The 15,907-nt window shown below is 31.8% G+C and overlaps 1 protein-coding gene and 1 long non-coding RNA gene across 7 annotated transcripts; both read left to right on the forward strand.

Annotated features, from left to right (window-relative positions):
* Nucleotides 1-6,032: 6,032 nt before the first annotated feature.
* On the forward strand, nucleotides 6,033-9,139 carry LOC103838204. 6 transcript variants are annotated; one of them, XR_627075.3, is made up of 5 exons: nucleotides 6,033-6,110; nucleotides 6,208-6,232; nucleotides 6,515-6,560; nucleotides 6,730-7,131; nucleotides 7,230-9,139. It is a non-coding gene; the product is annotated as an uncharacterized LOC103838204 (long non-coding RNA). The 6 variants fall into 6 exon arrangements; XR_004451172.1 differs by lacking the exon at nucleotides 6,515-6,560 and having other exon boundaries at nucleotides 6,034-6,110; XR_627076.3 differs by lacking the exons at nucleotides 6,033-6,110; nucleotides 6,208-6,232 and adding an exon at nucleotides 6,305-6,428.
* A 2,753-nt stretch (nucleotides 9,140-11,892) lies between these two features.
* Nucleotides 11,893-15,900, forward strand: LOC103838202 (endoglucanase 6). The gene is made up of 8 exons (XM_009114629.3): nucleotides 11,893-12,257; nucleotides 12,514-12,726; nucleotides 12,807-13,007; nucleotides 13,758-13,847; nucleotides 13,963-14,127; nucleotides 14,228-14,861; nucleotides 14,962-15,033; nucleotides 15,117-15,900. Exons 1-8 carry the CDS (start codon nucleotides 12,060-12,062, stop codon nucleotides 15,407-15,409), a joined length of 1,866 nt encoding a protein of 621 aa, XP_009112877.1. The 5' UTR covers nucleotides 11,893-12,059; the 3' UTR covers nucleotides 15,410-15,900.
* Nucleotides 15,901-15,907: the final 7 nt, after the last annotated feature.

Here is a 15,907-nt window from a genome sequence, read left to right on the forward strand (position 1 = left end):
ACGAATCTGTAATATGGTTATTTTGGTACAAATATACGAACATGTTTCAAATACATTGGTTATTTAGATATTTTTTTTGTTCCTATACATCAGAACTGAACTCATCCAGACCCGGAAGGATCCAACTCGAAACCCATACATAAATTTATAATATCAAAGCGGGGCATAATTTCAAAACAAAAATGATTCCGGAAAGAAACAATCCTTACATGAATGGATACCTAATATTCATGACTAAATGATTCTGTAAACTAATAAAAATAACTTTTTCTTTGTGTTTCGCTAAATTAAGTAAAACAGAAATATATGTTATTGAATAAATTAGTTATAAGGAGAGAAAAATTAAGTTACAATAAATGTAACATATTTTTATTATTTTGATTTAAGATTTTTTATTCATATAAACATGGTTTTGAATTATGTGTTTGGCTACATAATATTTTCACGGATTGAAACTAAAATAAAATAAAAAGTTTAGTAAAACAAAATAAACCAAACGTTTAATTATATGCAAAATCCAGTTATTTTACATTTTTATTTTTATATTTGGCACAAAGTTAATGTTGATTAACTAATAAATAAAAATTTGCACTATTATTATTATGGTAATATAATTAATGATATAATGTATTGTTAAGGTAATTTAGCTAATGAAATTGTTAAACTGAGTGAAAAATGAAAAGACAATGTAATAGCTTGTTGTAAAGAAGGTTAGTTATATTTTTACTTCAGTTTTAATAATATAGGTGAATGAATTATTTCATTTAATATTTTGCAACAAATGTTTTTGTATATTAATGTTTATCGCAATTAGAAAACTCATACATACTTTCAATAACCTAGGCATATATCCTACTTACATTTTGTCTGATATATTTTTCCAACTCATTTTTGATATATTTTTCTATATATTAGACACAACTATTGCATATTCTAAAAGTATGATATTAATGTATAAACTGTATCATATCAATTTCATAAATTTATGTTAATGCAAACATATACGTTTGTATTTATAAAATCAGTTAACAATATGTAGTCAACAATTTTTTTTATTTTTAGTTTGCAAAAAAATATTATATTTTTAACTATATCATATTAACTAATCAAACTTTCAGTGATTGGCTTCTTGTCCACGTACGGTAGTAATAACCTACCGTGATATACGCTCAGTTGCAACTAGTGCATATACGTACGTTAATTCCATTGAATTATTATTATTTACCAAAATGTAATAATAAACACAATTTTTCTTCTTCTAAAGTACACAAGTTAGTGACACTTGAATATGATATGGTACGTAGTCTATGCTTCAATTGCGGCAATCACAAACCACTCTCTATTGTTTGGACATATACTAACTATTTTGTAAATAATAGTGACATGTAATTATATATAGCTTTCTTTATTTTTTAAAAGTCGATAATATTTAGTATATAGACAAAATTAGGTATAAATTGGTCTGCCACAGTGTATGATGACACACTATCACAGATTTTTAAAATAATAAGTAGGGAAATAAACGTTAAACTATACCTATAAAGCTTAAACCCCACAATATTAAAATTGTAGAATTAAGTGGGATTTAGTCGACAAAAAAAGTAGAACTAAATGGGAAGTGTATTTCAAATATGTACACACTTTGGACATATTGGTCATTATACATCTCGGTGACAAAGTGTATTTCAAATGTATATATTTCAAAATTAATTTGTTTAGGACGGTGCTTTTAAAACCGAACCGGATAAATTTTGGATCACGGTTCAATATGGTTTGATCAAATTAAATTTGGTTAAATAATATGGTTTAATATATTTATAATATATAAATTTAAAAATAATATTAGTAAATATGGTACATAATTAAAATATAATTGAATTTAAAATATAAAACATTGTAAATATAAACTATTTTTATATTTATATAGATGGTTTATAAATTTTTGGTAGTTTTAAATAGTTTTTATTAGTTTAGTAACTTTGAAATCCAATTTGACTACGTGCTATGTATCCGGTTCATAGTCGAATCTAGTTTAATCATCGGGTCGGTCTAGTTTTAAAAACACGCGCGTTAGGGGAAAATATGATTAGAGGGGTTCAGTGACAATGTTTATTCATGGGAATACACAACATCAAAATCGTAAGCGATCTTTGTAGACCTTCGCACATGTGAACTTTTGTAGGAAAAAGTCCTTTTTTTTTTTTGTAACTTAAAGGAAAAAGTCCTTGCGCGGTAGTTATCGGTTACGCGTGGAGAATCCTCTCGCCAAATAAATATTTTCTAGCACCTTTTTTGCCTACATTTACTCTATTTATAACTAAATGAATCGCTAAAGAAATGGTAATTATATCCTAGTGTTGTTATTTATTGTCCCTAATAGTCTGATCATTTGGTATTTGCATGCGGGTTATATGCTTATATAGCTGGGGACCTCATGCAATTGTTATAATTTTCACAATATAATCAATTAAAAGTTCAAAGGGAAATAAATTATTTTATACACCAATTAAATATGATTTACTTAAAAATAAATAAATATGATTTAATGATGCTGCTGTTTTGTGGAGACGTTAACGTTAGCTTTATTTTCACCCCGATCAAATTATACACTTAGGTTTTGGTTGTTTTGCTGGGTTTCTACTTAAATTTGCATTTAAGGAATGAGATACAGTTCACGTATATAAGGAATGAGATACAGTTCACGTTTGCGTTTATAATTTTCTTAATGGATTTAAGAAGTAAGTATTTAATTTTATTTTAATTAGAATATGTTATGCATATATGAATGTACAATTTTGATATTTAATAATCTGAAGAAAAATAAAATAAATATTAAAGGATAAAGATATTATCTCTTGAGTTTGTCATATTTATCAAATGTTTACTATTTAAGTTACGTTTGCCTATTACTATATACATATTTATATATGTATTATTGCTAATCTACTTCATTGAATTATACTATATGTATTTTTTCTAATTGGCCTTAATTATATGTATTGTTATTATAATTGACTTTCGTTTTTTTCTAATGTAATAGTTTACAAGATTAAGTCAATTGAATAATGTGAAAACAAAGAACACATAACCTTTTTGTTTAAAATAGTCGAGAGTTTAGAGACTAATCTAACCTTGAAAGCATCTTCAATGTAAAACCCTATTTTTTCTTTTAAAATGGAATAAAAGTAAAAATGAAGTAAAATTATTTTAATCCTATTTCATTTTCTATTTTATAATGGAGTAATAAATAAACAAAAAAATAGATTACTCTATTTATGGAATAAATTTTATTATAGAGTGGGATATAGAGTTAGATTAGAGTATTTTTTATTTCATATTCACTTTTACTTTATTTTATAGAAAAAATGGAGTGGGATGGAGATGCCCTGAAAACACGTTTACAGGACAAGATATAATCTATAAATGAACAAACTAACATAATTGAATGAAACAATGGCTAGATTTGCGCATAATTGTATTCATCACCACTTGGACCAACAACCCCTACCACACATCCGCTAAACGACGCAGATAATTTCAAATCTATTTTTTCCATATGGTTCCTGTTCAATATTTTTTAAAAAATGAACTCTAATCCAATGCAAACGTTGAATATTTTGAACCCTTAGCTATATTTTGTTATATCAATTAATACTGTTATAATTAATAAATATTTCCCACACCGCAACATGACTTTTGATTTCGCAAGTGTCAAACCAAATAAAGTAGCAATAAAATTGATAAATAAATGCTATCTAACTTATGGAGTATACATATAAATTAATTTTATTAATGTCGTTTATTTCATAGAGTATACTTTCATTACTTTCACATTTTACCTATTTATTTATTTTCGGCTTCTTTTTTCCAAAGACCATTTAGGTTGGCAAAAACAGACGATGCATGTAAGCCTGAATTAAGTTCCCACTTCCCCAACTTATGAAATGTTATTGTAACATCCAGTTTGTGATATTTATAAAAATGCATAACAGGAATAATTTAGTTATCTATCTCACAAAAATATACTTATCTTTTCAGTTACATATTCATTAAACTATAAGATTAAACGTGTTTTATCTATAATGAAAGGATGGATAACTTACCGAGTCATTCATAGTATCGTGTAAGTGAGACCAAAACATGGAGAAAGATTATGTAGTGGTTGTAGAATCAGTAAATAAGACTTTTGAGTTTTGGAAAAATTAACGCAAAAATCCGTCGCACAAAATGAGTCCACGGACCGAGTGAGCGAACATGTATGGTTCATTAACCGTGGATGATCATGATGTTACAAGTGATATTAGAGCCGAATCCAAATGAGTGTAACATGTGTAACAATCTTGAAGCGCGACAAAGACGTTGCGTTCTTTGAAAAAATGTGAATTATAACATCCCAATTTATATATGAAAAAGCTTAAATCACCAAAGTGAATTTATTTTTTCAATCACATTTCCATTTAGAATTCTAGAGTTAAGAGTGCTTTAACTGGAATAGTAAAACTTATCGAAAAATCATTTGAAATACCATGTGAAGTCAAAACACGGAGAAAAGTCACGTGGTGATTGTAGAGTATAATAAATAGAACCTTCGAAAAATTAACATACTGCTCGACATGATGGGATCCACGAGCTAGCTGATGAGCGGAAATAAAAAAACGATTTACCATGGACAGACGGACGTTACAATTATATTCAATTCGAATCATATATTATTGTTCCCACTTTTCATAAAGCTATTTCTCTATATGGATGTATCATTTATCAGAAAATGACTTGATATGGATACGATAACTTTATCCGAAGTTCATGATCTTTATAAAAAAATCAGAAGTTCATGATGGAAAATGGCGTTCAGTTGCTAACAATAAAATAAACGAAACTTATGAAAATATGAAACATTCAGCGACCCAATGTAAACATACTAACATAGTAACGAAGATTATTAATACAACGGATTAAATGAACAATCTTTACCAACCAAAACGTTCTAAAAACCAGTAAAAAAATGTTCTAGAAATCTTTAAAAAAAGTATGGGTTTAAAAAAAATTAATCTATAATTTAAACTAAAATAAAAGTTGAGTAAAAATATTTATAAATAAAAATAGTTTAAATGTAGGTAGAAATATATAAAATGACTAAAAAAGCTGAGACCAAAAATTACATGAGGAATAAATTTGCACAATGGATAGTTGGGTATTAAAAATGTTATTTCAACTAGTTGGGGAATTAAAACCCATTTTCCCGATTTATATTCCTTCATTACAATCAAATATTTGATATTGAATATTCTAAAAGAAACTATACTATATTAAAAGGGATATATGAGGAGTAGGGAGAGTGTCCACGTCAGCTAATTAAATCGTCCAATGGAAAGCTGTGTTTTTGTCATGTCACGCGGGGGAATGGGCTGTTTTCTTTACTCAATCCGTGAGATGTAAAATTTGGCCCAAAAGCCGAGTTCAAAAGAAACCCTACAAGGCTTCGATGGTCGGCGGTGACGCCTGAGATTCTCTACGCTGAGACTCGACTTAAGCTTCATTACAGTCGTTTCGTGTTCATTCCTATTCTCCCCTTTTCAAAGCCACATTCTATGTTACTTTACCCTGCTCAAGGCGGTGTTTTTAAAATTATAAATAGGTAGAATGGAAACTTCATATGTTCTTCTTCGTGATCTTAAGGCTGGTCGATGTCTTCAAAAGTGGAGGTCTGATTGCTGAGATTTTGGGCGGCTCGAAATGTCAAGCGTCCTCCTCTTGATGCTCAGGTGTGTTTGATTTTAAATCTCAAAATCAAAGTTTCTCTGTCCAAAACCGACGAAGCTGAGGTCCCTGTCCTTCGCCGCTCACCGTCGCCTTTCACGGCGTCAGTCTCCGCCGCCACAGATGACGAAGAAGAAGAAACTAAAGTCCAAGTCTGCAAGCGGTAGCCCCGCTGGTTCTGCCTCCTCCAATTCCTCTGTCTGCCGATCTTCTGCGCCTCTCTCTTCGGAGATAGCTGTTGAAGTAACCTCAGATCCATCAGATCTAGGCCTTCCTGGTGCCGTTACAGCCACCGGAGCCGCAACTGAGGATCTGTCTACAGTCGAGATGGTTAACCATTCCGGTGACAAGTTATTACTTTTTATTAATCTCATAATCAAACTTTTTATTCCGTTCTTTGTTTAATATCTTTGAATTTTTATCCTGCTCTGTTTTTATTTTTTGCAGGAAGAATATTCGTCTCAACCATAAGGTAGATAAAAAATTCATATTCTCTTTTATCTCAAGTCTCAAATGTCATGTTTCAAATTTGTAATACCTTTCGTACCAATTAGTGGTTTGGTTTTCAAGTTTCTGCATAAAATTTCTGTCCTTCACTGATTTAACTGAGAATTATATGCTAATTGAATATGTTAATTAGTTTTTGAACTTCATGTTTCAGCTTTATGGTAACACTTTTAATTTGCTTAAACACTTTGTCTCACTGATCAACCCGAGATTTAGCTTTGAGTTGTGGGCATATATTGGTTTGCAGATATTTTCTTCTAATGATGAAAGCTGACTTTGGAGGCGTTGAACATGTGAGTCAGTCTCCACGTCAATCTAACCTTAGCAATGAATAGACATGAACCCCAAATGCCCTTGCTCTTTTTATAAAATCAGTTACTTTTCTCCTGTCTAAATTTCTATTAAGCTTTGTATTCTTATGGGTTTGGAAGGCTGCAATCACACATTCGATAAATGATGCAGGTATTCTTATGAGTGTGCAGTTCCTTCGACGTGCAAAGATTACGGGGAAGAAAGTCATGGCTGGTGTTATCTTTTCAAGCCCTCTGGACGCAACACTCAGGCGGCGGCGTTCAGACCGAAGTTAGCTCTAGAGCTTGGGATTCATTGCTCAAAAGAAATTTCTATAGTCTTAAGTTGAGTGTTTTGTGTTTATAACAAACTCCAGTTATGGAGATCATTGTGAAAGTGCATTGCTTTAGTGTTGTTTTCTGCTGTCTACATACCTTACTTACATCTTACATAATCTCTGTTTCAAGGACAATGATGCATGTGGTGAAGATCTTGAAGCTGTTGGCGGCAATCTCTACCTTCAAGATTGCTCTTTTTTTGGCTGCAGTTACTCTGCAAGCTCATACATGGTTGGTGAGTAAACGACCCTGCTGATTTGTCATTTTTTTGCTATGTATTGTTCTCAACCAGGTAATATTTTTTAGATGTAACCATGTTTTGGTTTGCACCAGATACTGATATACTTTGTAGTGTCTACTAATGGTTGGAATCAGGATAATGCAGTTTCCTACCTTTTCTCAAGAAGCAATTGTCTTGCAGCATGTACTTCACCACTCTCTTTTTTCTTATGTTGATAATGATGAATTTTTTACTAATCTGTTTTAGCTGTATTGCAGCTTATTGCAGAGTATTCAATCTTTCCATGTTTGAATCATCATGTAAATACACTTTCTTGAATTAAAAAAAAACCAAATTCTTAATCAAAATCATCCTTGAGTTATAATTTAAATGCAGTTCATGATTAGTTGTATTTTTTATTCTAATTCTTAAGTGATTTTTGCAAGAGCGTTAACTCTTCTTTCATATTATATGAGCAACATTATCAAAGTATTATATATGTCATTGCTGGCACTTGCATTCTCAGTTTGGGAAGTTGCCTCTTTTATACCCATGGTCCAGGCTAAAATCATACCCTTATGAGTTAACAGCTGGGTTATACAGTTCTAATGGTCATGACATGTCGACCATACGAGGCAACCTCAGAGATCTTTGCAAATCAATAAAATTTCTCAATTTAGAAAACCTTCCTTAACAAGTTAGGGTTTAGGATTGATTTAAATAAGATAATATATATAAAGATTAGTGAATCATGAATATATTCAATTAGGGTTTACAATATATTTCAATACTAAAAAAATAAGATAAGTGAATAACTTAATCATAATTAATTTTTAATTAATTCTTTGTTCAATATTTTCACCATTATTTGTATCTATGTATTTATTAATATTAAATATTCATCTAAAATATTTTTAATTATTCTAAAATTAACATATAATATTTTAATATTTATTAAAATATTACAAAATTCAACTACCATAAAGAAACAAATTAAATATTAAAAGTGTTAAAATTCTTAAAAATCATATATGTCAATATAAAATAGAAATAAGATTTTTATATATTATAGTTACAAAATTATAAGATGAAAATTATAAATTTATAAGCTGTTTAGAGCCTTTGATTAAATCAGTAAATCACATTACAAAGACTTTTTTCAAATTGTTACCTCGAGTCTATTAATAATTTAATATATCGTTTGATTTGTCCATCGTTTGTTTATAGTGTTATATGAAATAAATGTGTGTAAAGATCAAGGTTAGAGCATCACCAATCAATGCAGTGATTTTTTTTTACAATTTTTTAAAAAAATTCTAATTTACTTCTCGCTATTCCACCGTCTAAAGGTTAAGAATAGTGAAAATATGTTTCTACTTCAACATACAAACGATATTCCAATACCAATGACTAATATATCTGCATGTGTGTAATGAAATCTATTCAAAGTACTTTTATGTAGTAACTAACTAAAAATGGAATCGTTCGTATTGAAATCTACTACAGATTTCACATTTTCATAATAAATAATTTTACAAATAAAAAATGCCAAACAGTTTTAATATTAAAAATAAATGATGGCTTCAAAGCTTAAATAATTACTAAATCATTTTCATGGGTCATCAATATTTACAGATTTCAATATTCAAAATTATTACACATTTATAAAATTATATATTTATATGAAGCAAAGGTTATTTAACTATACTTCAAATAATAATTTAAAAAATCAAACAGATGATCTATAAGAAAATATATAATATACATTAGATAATAGAAGACGTTTATATTTTATTAAATGTAGAGTATTTTAAATTTTAAGAAAGAATAAAATATGATTATTAAAAGATTAATAGAAACATCTAATATGTTTAAGATAATATATATATTAAAATAGAAAGTGATGATATTTCTAAAAAAAATAATCTTTCAAAAAAAATGATATAATAGAAACATTAAAAAACCTTTTAAAAAAATCTAAGGTTTAAGTTATATTTAATATTAAAATTATATAAATTTTATAGACAAACAAACCGCGCGTAGCGCGGTAAAATATCTAGTTAATACAAATAAGACTTAAAAACAAGGCAGTGACTTTGTCACACAAAAAAACAAGGCAATGGCTTTCGGTTTAGGGGTTTTGAACGTTAATTATCAAACAACATGACAATCGACTGACATCTTGCCACATACAAGGGCACGTAGAGTTTATTTTATTTTACCCATCGATGTGAAAGTATATTGACTTACTGCTACAAGTTTTTTATTGGTTGAGAAGTACAGATGAGTGGAACGTTGCCGTGGCCGTGACTCAACCGGCGACAGTCGGTCAAACCGGAGCTTTTGCCTCTTTGACTTCTGCTTACGTGTCAGTTTACTTTCGAAACTACAGTTTAAGTGATTTTAAAATACTGTTAACAGCAAATCATTTTAAATATATACTATTAAATTTATTTTTATAAGATAAAATTTAAATGGGATTGAATAAACTAAAAGATAAGATGATATACGGTCAAAAGAAAAAAGCAAATCCTCGAGAAATCTGGTTTATGAAAAGAAAAGCATTTACAGTGTTTCAAAAAAAAAAGAAAAAAAGAAAGAAAAGAAAAGCATTTACAATATAAAATAAAAACAAAAGAGAGATGATTTGTGATGAAATAAATTAGGAAGAAAAAGAAAAATGGTAAATTATAAATATAAATATTCGGCGGGAGACCGTTGATTGCGGTTGGGAATAAAGCCATCTGACAAGGAGGCTTGTCCGTTTTGACCCCATTTCTTCCTTGTTTTTTCCTTCTTCTTGTAAATACGTATACTAGTAATTAAATACTACTACTTTCTATAACTCTAAATTAATACATTTTCAAAATTTAAATATTGTCAATCAATAATTTTGATATCTAAAATATGTTACTATTGACTAATATAAATCATTTAAAAATGTTTCACTAACTAAGTTGGAAAAGTCTTTACCTTTAAATTTTTTAATAAACAAATCATATTATTTTTCAAAAGTATTAATTTAAAATAATTATGTACTAAAATCAAACCAATAATAATACAAACACGATTATATTATTTTTTTGGGATTATTATTTGTGATTGATATTTACATAAAATACTCTTTGTATATTTGTATGTATAATATAAGTCACTACAAAAACTTACTATCATTGGAAACCTATAACTATTATTATTATTTAAGCATACAAGTTCTTAAACATACAACCCTAATAAATGACACAAATATAAAACCAAAATAATAAATAAATTTACTTATTGTAACTTATTTGAGTAAGTTTAAGAAAATTGAATAACTTTATATAGCTACCATTTATCATAGTTTGCTATCACTAAAATGTATCCGCGTGAACTCTTATTTTCTCCATATCATCATCCAACTTGAGTCCGCAAAATATATTTTGATCTATTCTAATTTTTTTAGGATAATTTAATGAAATTCCTAAGAAATCAAAATTATTCAAAACATTTTGTTTATTCAAATTTACAAACCAAATAAAATAATAAAACTAAAATATTAAATTAATATTAAGTATTTTCAATCATATTGTTTAGCTGCAAAAAGATCATACCATATAGGTTGCTCAAATACAATGTTTAATCTATATTTACTTTTCATACAGATTACCTACATAATGGATTAAGTTTCATTCCAACATACTCTATTTTGTATTGAAAATATAGTAATGAGTAAAAAATAAAACTACTGCACTATCAAATTTACAGAAATAAGTATGGAAAAGAAGTACGGACTAATTGCTAACTTGTGAAGTAACTCCGAGATAGTGAAAAGAAAAAAAAAACTGGAAGAAGAGTGTTTAGTTGTTGGGTTAACTACTTGAATGGTTTGCAAAAATACCAATTACCAAATGTCAAAGCGGCTCGTCAACGTGTTTTCTGCTTGTTTTGTTTAATTAAATTTTGTGACCTTAGTTTGTGCTAATGTCATTAAATATATTTTGAGCTAGTGTCATATTGCTTGGATGTTTTCGAAGTTTATTAGTAACACAATTGCCGTAAGTTCATCTCTTACCAAATTGCTTGTTTGTTTTTCTGCTTTAATAATCAACAAAAACTCGTTATATAGTAGCATGGTTTAAACACTTTCTCATAACTTGTACAATCAAGAAAATTAACAAAATTTTTTTTATGAGAACTGACACAAAGGTGAACAAGATCATTTGGGCGTATTGTTAGGAGGATATCACTTTTTTCACTCAAACACCCTGATAATACGAGGCTAATAGCAAATGTGATCTTTACTAAAAACAAAACTAGTTTAGTTGTAGTGGTACTTTAGGTAAATGTAAACACATTCATTTACCACCACGCCGCCCTATGTGAAAAAAGACCTAAAGATTTCATGGGAACACACTCACATGGCTTTGTTCTTTTCATTTCTTCACGTTCTTTTCTTATACTAACTTTTTTTTAGCAAAAAATGTAAAGTATATATTTTCTTTGTAATTACTCTGAGTTCATAAAAGAAGCATTTGATGTTAATAAATACAAACTATGCAGAAGAAGACGACACAAGTTTCCTCCAGATTAGTTTACAAAATGACATACGTTCTTTAGCAAAAAAAAAAATGACATACGTTACAAAATTTCGACCGACAACGCTTAAACAAGAATAAAAAAATGACAGTAATTAAACTCAATAAAGTAATAATAAAAGCATTGTGTAATTAATTAAATAAGGAAGGTAAATAAATCATTAAATGAATGCTAACTGTCAATATATTTTCTGTCTATTGGTACCTTCCTGCTTCCTCCAACTTCCTTCCATATATACAACACTTCAGCTCCCCCCTTCCTCTTCACACTCCCTCTTCTCTCTTCCGTTTGTACGTCTCTCGCCTGCCTCAGCGCTTTTTAGCTGATAATCTCGCCGGCATTTCTCTTCTCTCTTTGGTTAAGTTATGGAGATCAAGTTTGCGTCCGTGGCTGCCCTGCTACTGCTTCTTTCTTTTCCGGTAGCTTTCTCCGGTCATGATTACGGCCAAGCTCTTTCCAAGAGTCTTCTCTTCTTCGAAGCTCAGAGATCTGGTGTCCTCCCTCGTAACCAAAGAGTCACTTGGCGCTCTCACTCCGGTCTCACCGACGGCAAATCCAGCGGCGTATGTCTCATCTCTATTCGTCTAACTCGAGATTAACAATGTCGCCGTTTAATCACTCTAAACCAGATATTAAACCCTAATTTTCGAAAACTAAACTCTGTGTACATGATTTTGAGAGAAATCATACAGCATTTCCGACAACAAGCTATATATATATATATATATATATATATATATTCTCCGTTCAGACAACATTGTTCCTGTTTCATTCGTTTTTGAACTAAAATCTTGTTGTTTGGTTTGATTTTTTCTTTAGGTGAATCTGGTCGGAGGTTATTACGACGCCGGAGATAATGTGAAATTTGGACTACCGATGGCTTTCACGGTGACGATGATGGCGTGGAGCGTCATTGAATACGGCAACCAGTTAGCGGCCAACGGCGAGCTAGGCCACTCCATTGATGCCATTAAATGGGGTACTGATTACTTCATCAAAGCCCATCCTGAGCCCAACGTCCTTTACGGCGAGGTATTTTTTATTTATATTACTATGATTTCTAAATAATCAAAAATTTTAATTTCTAAATTCATTATGATTATTATTGTTAGGTTGGGGACGGCAACACCGACCACTACTGTTGGCAGAGACCGGAAGAAATGACGACGGACAGGAAAGCTTACCGGATAGATCCGAGCAATCCCGGGTCGGATCTAGCGGGAGAAACAGCAGCTGCTATGGCCGCAGCTTCAATAGTCTTCCGCCGATCTAACCCTGCTTACTCTAGGCTTCTACTCACTCACGCTTATCAGGTTAGTTTTTATTATTATTCTTCGGTGCATTTTTAACTTTTTAAAGTGCGGATTTTAGCATAAAGTGTAGCGATGTTAATTCACCGGCAGTTACGTTGGGGGAAGTTGCAGACACGCTATTATTGCACATCAGTAGAAAGTCACTTAAAAAGTCATTTTCAGCGCACGTTAGGCGTTATATCAGCAGCGTCAGTTAACCATTAAAATGACAAATCTGAAAATTAAATTTGTTTTTCATTCTAATTGCAATAAATATATAAATAAATGCTTGAAAAGGAAATATTCTCAGATTTGATCTAACTATATCAGTAACCAATCACGAGGAGTTTAACAAATTTTATATTCTAACTCTCTTGAGTGTAGAATTAATCTGAACACAGTAGTAAGCTTCCTAAAAACTAAAAATACTACGTAAATGGACCCCGCAAAGGATAGAGTTAGATCGCTTTTACAGGGTTTGAAGCGACGTCGTTCTCTATCCTTCACGGGTTTTGTGGGTTTGTGACCGTATAAATCTCAGCCGTTTATCTCAAATAAATATTATTTGTTTTCTAGAAAAAATCTTCGCACATCGGCACATGCCTTGGGCTGTCGGTGCCCCATACTGGTTTAACGACCTTTACCAATTTCACATTTATTCTTCAACAAATGCCACCTCCCAACAAAAATCTCTAAAGTAGCCTTTTGCTTTCTAAGTTTTATTACGGTTTTACCATTATAATTTAATTTAATTTCTATTTCTTATTGCAGCTGTTTGATTTCGCGGACAAATACAGAGGAAAATACGACAGCAGCATCACCGTCGCTCGTAAATACTACGGATCCGTCAGTGGTTACAATGTAAGATTCGGACAATGAGAACCTGAGATTAAGGACTTTCAAAGTTTTGTCTTATGTCTGAAATTGACCCTTTAATTCAATGATCAGGACGAGTTACTTTTTTTTTTTTTTTCAGGACGAGTTACTTTGGGCTGCCGCGTGGCTATACCAAGCATCCAACAACCAGTTCTACTTGGACTACTTGGGTCGTAACGGTGACTCCATGGGTGGTACTGGTTGGTCCATGACCGAGTTTGGTTGGGACGTTAAGTACGCTGGTGTTCAAACTCTTGTCGCCAAGGTTAGTTAATACTTGATAGTACAACACCAATTTTTGTTAACCGGTTTGACAACCTTGGTTTGATTTTAAACCGGTTTATTTTCCTTTTATGGTGGTACAGTTTTTGATGCAAGGGAAAGCAGGACGTCACACGGCTGTGTTTCAGAAGTTTCAACAGAAAGCTGATTTCTTTATGTGCTCCTTGTTGGGTAAAGGCTCCCGAAACATTCAGAAGACTCCTGGTGGTTTGATTTTCCGACAGCGTTGGAACAACATGCAGTTCGTCACCAGCGCTTCTTTCTTGACCACCGTTTACTCTGATTACTTAACTTCCTCTCGAAGCAACTTGAGATGCTCTGCTGGCAACGTCGCTCCTTCGCAGCTTCTCTCCTTTGCTAAATCTCAGGTTGATTATATTCTTGGAGATAACCCGAGAGCTACTAGCTACATGGTTGGTTACGGTAACAACTTCCCTCAGAGAGTTCACCACCGAGGCTCCTCCATTGTCTCTTACAAGGTTGACCGCTCTTTTGTTACCTGCCGTGGTGGTTACGCCACCTGGTTCAGCCGTAAAGGAAGTGATCCCAACCTCCTCACTGGTGCTATCGTCGGCGGTCCTGATGCTTACGACAATTTCGCTGACAGGAGAGATAACTATAAGCAGACTGAGCCTGCTACTTACAACAATGCACCGCTCCTTGGTGTTCTTGCTCGTCTCAGCAGTGGTCATTCCGGTTACAGCCAGCTTCTTCCAGGTTTGTGTCTGAGATTCAACACATTCCAATTCCAAAGTACCTTGGGAAGAGGTTTGGAACTCAAAGTTGTTTGCTTTGTTTTTTTGTTATCTTTTTGCAGTGGTTCCTGCTCCTGTTGTTGTCAGAAGACCAATGCCTATTCGTAAACCGAGAGTGACTTCCCCCGTCCGAGGTGTGTTCTTTTGTCTACATGTGAATAATCTATGAGTGTGTCTATTGAACAGAGAGTTGACTGTGTATTGATTAATTGTGCAGCTTCTGGTCCAGTGGCTATAGTTCAGAAGATGACAGGTTCGTGGGTCTCAAAGGGAAGGACTTACTACAGATACTCAACAACTGTGATCAACAAATCACCAAGAGCTCTTAAAAGTCTTAACCTGTCAATCAAGAATCTCTACGGACCAATCTGGGGACTCTCTAGATCAGGAAACTCATTCGGTTTACCTTCCTGGATGCAATCATTGCAATCCGGAAAATCCCTAGAGTTCGTCTACATTCACTCAACATCCCCCGCAAATGTCGCGGTTTCAAGCTACACGTTGGCTTGACCAGACAACAAACTTCGAAAGGAATCACAGTGTGTATAGGGTCGTGAGAAGAAAGTGTTGGTTTTTCCCTATGGTTCATCAAGAACGTTTGAAGGTTTGGTCTTTTTCTTTTTATTTTGCTTTTTTTTTTCGGGTGAATATAGAAGGGTTGAAGAAAGGTGGAAGAAAGGTGTGAAGAGACAGTCAAAGACTCTTCGGAAAATTTAGAAGAAGAGTGAAAGTGCTCATCCTCTTTCTACTCCTAGTTCAATGCTTTTTTAAAATTATATATAGTGAGAGAGAGGAAGATAGGAAAAAAAGATAGTGTTTTGTGAGATCTTCCTTCTCTTAAAAAGGGTCTCTCTTGTGAGAATTTGCAAGGATTGTTTTTTCATTCCTTGTAGCTCAAAAAAACATGTGTATGCCTTTGTCCTTTTGTGTTTTTATCTTTCTTGGTGGTCAGTTGTAATACTCAACAACAGTACTTAAGTGAAATGTGATTTGGTTATCAACTGTGAA

This window comes from Brassica rapa, chromosome A09, assembly GCF_000309985.2.
Source record: "Brassica rapa cultivar Chiifu-401-42 chromosome A09, CAAS_Brap_v3.01, whole genome shotgun sequence".
In the NCBI taxonomy this organism is placed as follows: Eukaryota; Viridiplantae; Streptophyta; class Magnoliopsida; order Brassicales; family Brassicaceae; genus Brassica; species Brassica rapa.

Coding starts and splice junctions, on each gene's coding strand:
- LOC103838202 (XM_009114629.3), top strand. CDS start 12,060: ATGGAGATCAAGTTTGCGTCCGTGGCTGCCCTGCTACTGCTTCTTTCT. Junction 12,258..12,513: donor CCGACGGCAAATCCAGCGGC/GTATGTCTCATC, acceptor TTTTTTCTTTAG/GTGAATCTGGTCGGAGGTTA. Junction 14,862..14,961: donor TTACAGCCAGCTTCTTCCAG/GTTTGTGTCTGA, acceptor ATCTTTTTGCAG/TGGTTCCTGCTCCTGTTGTT.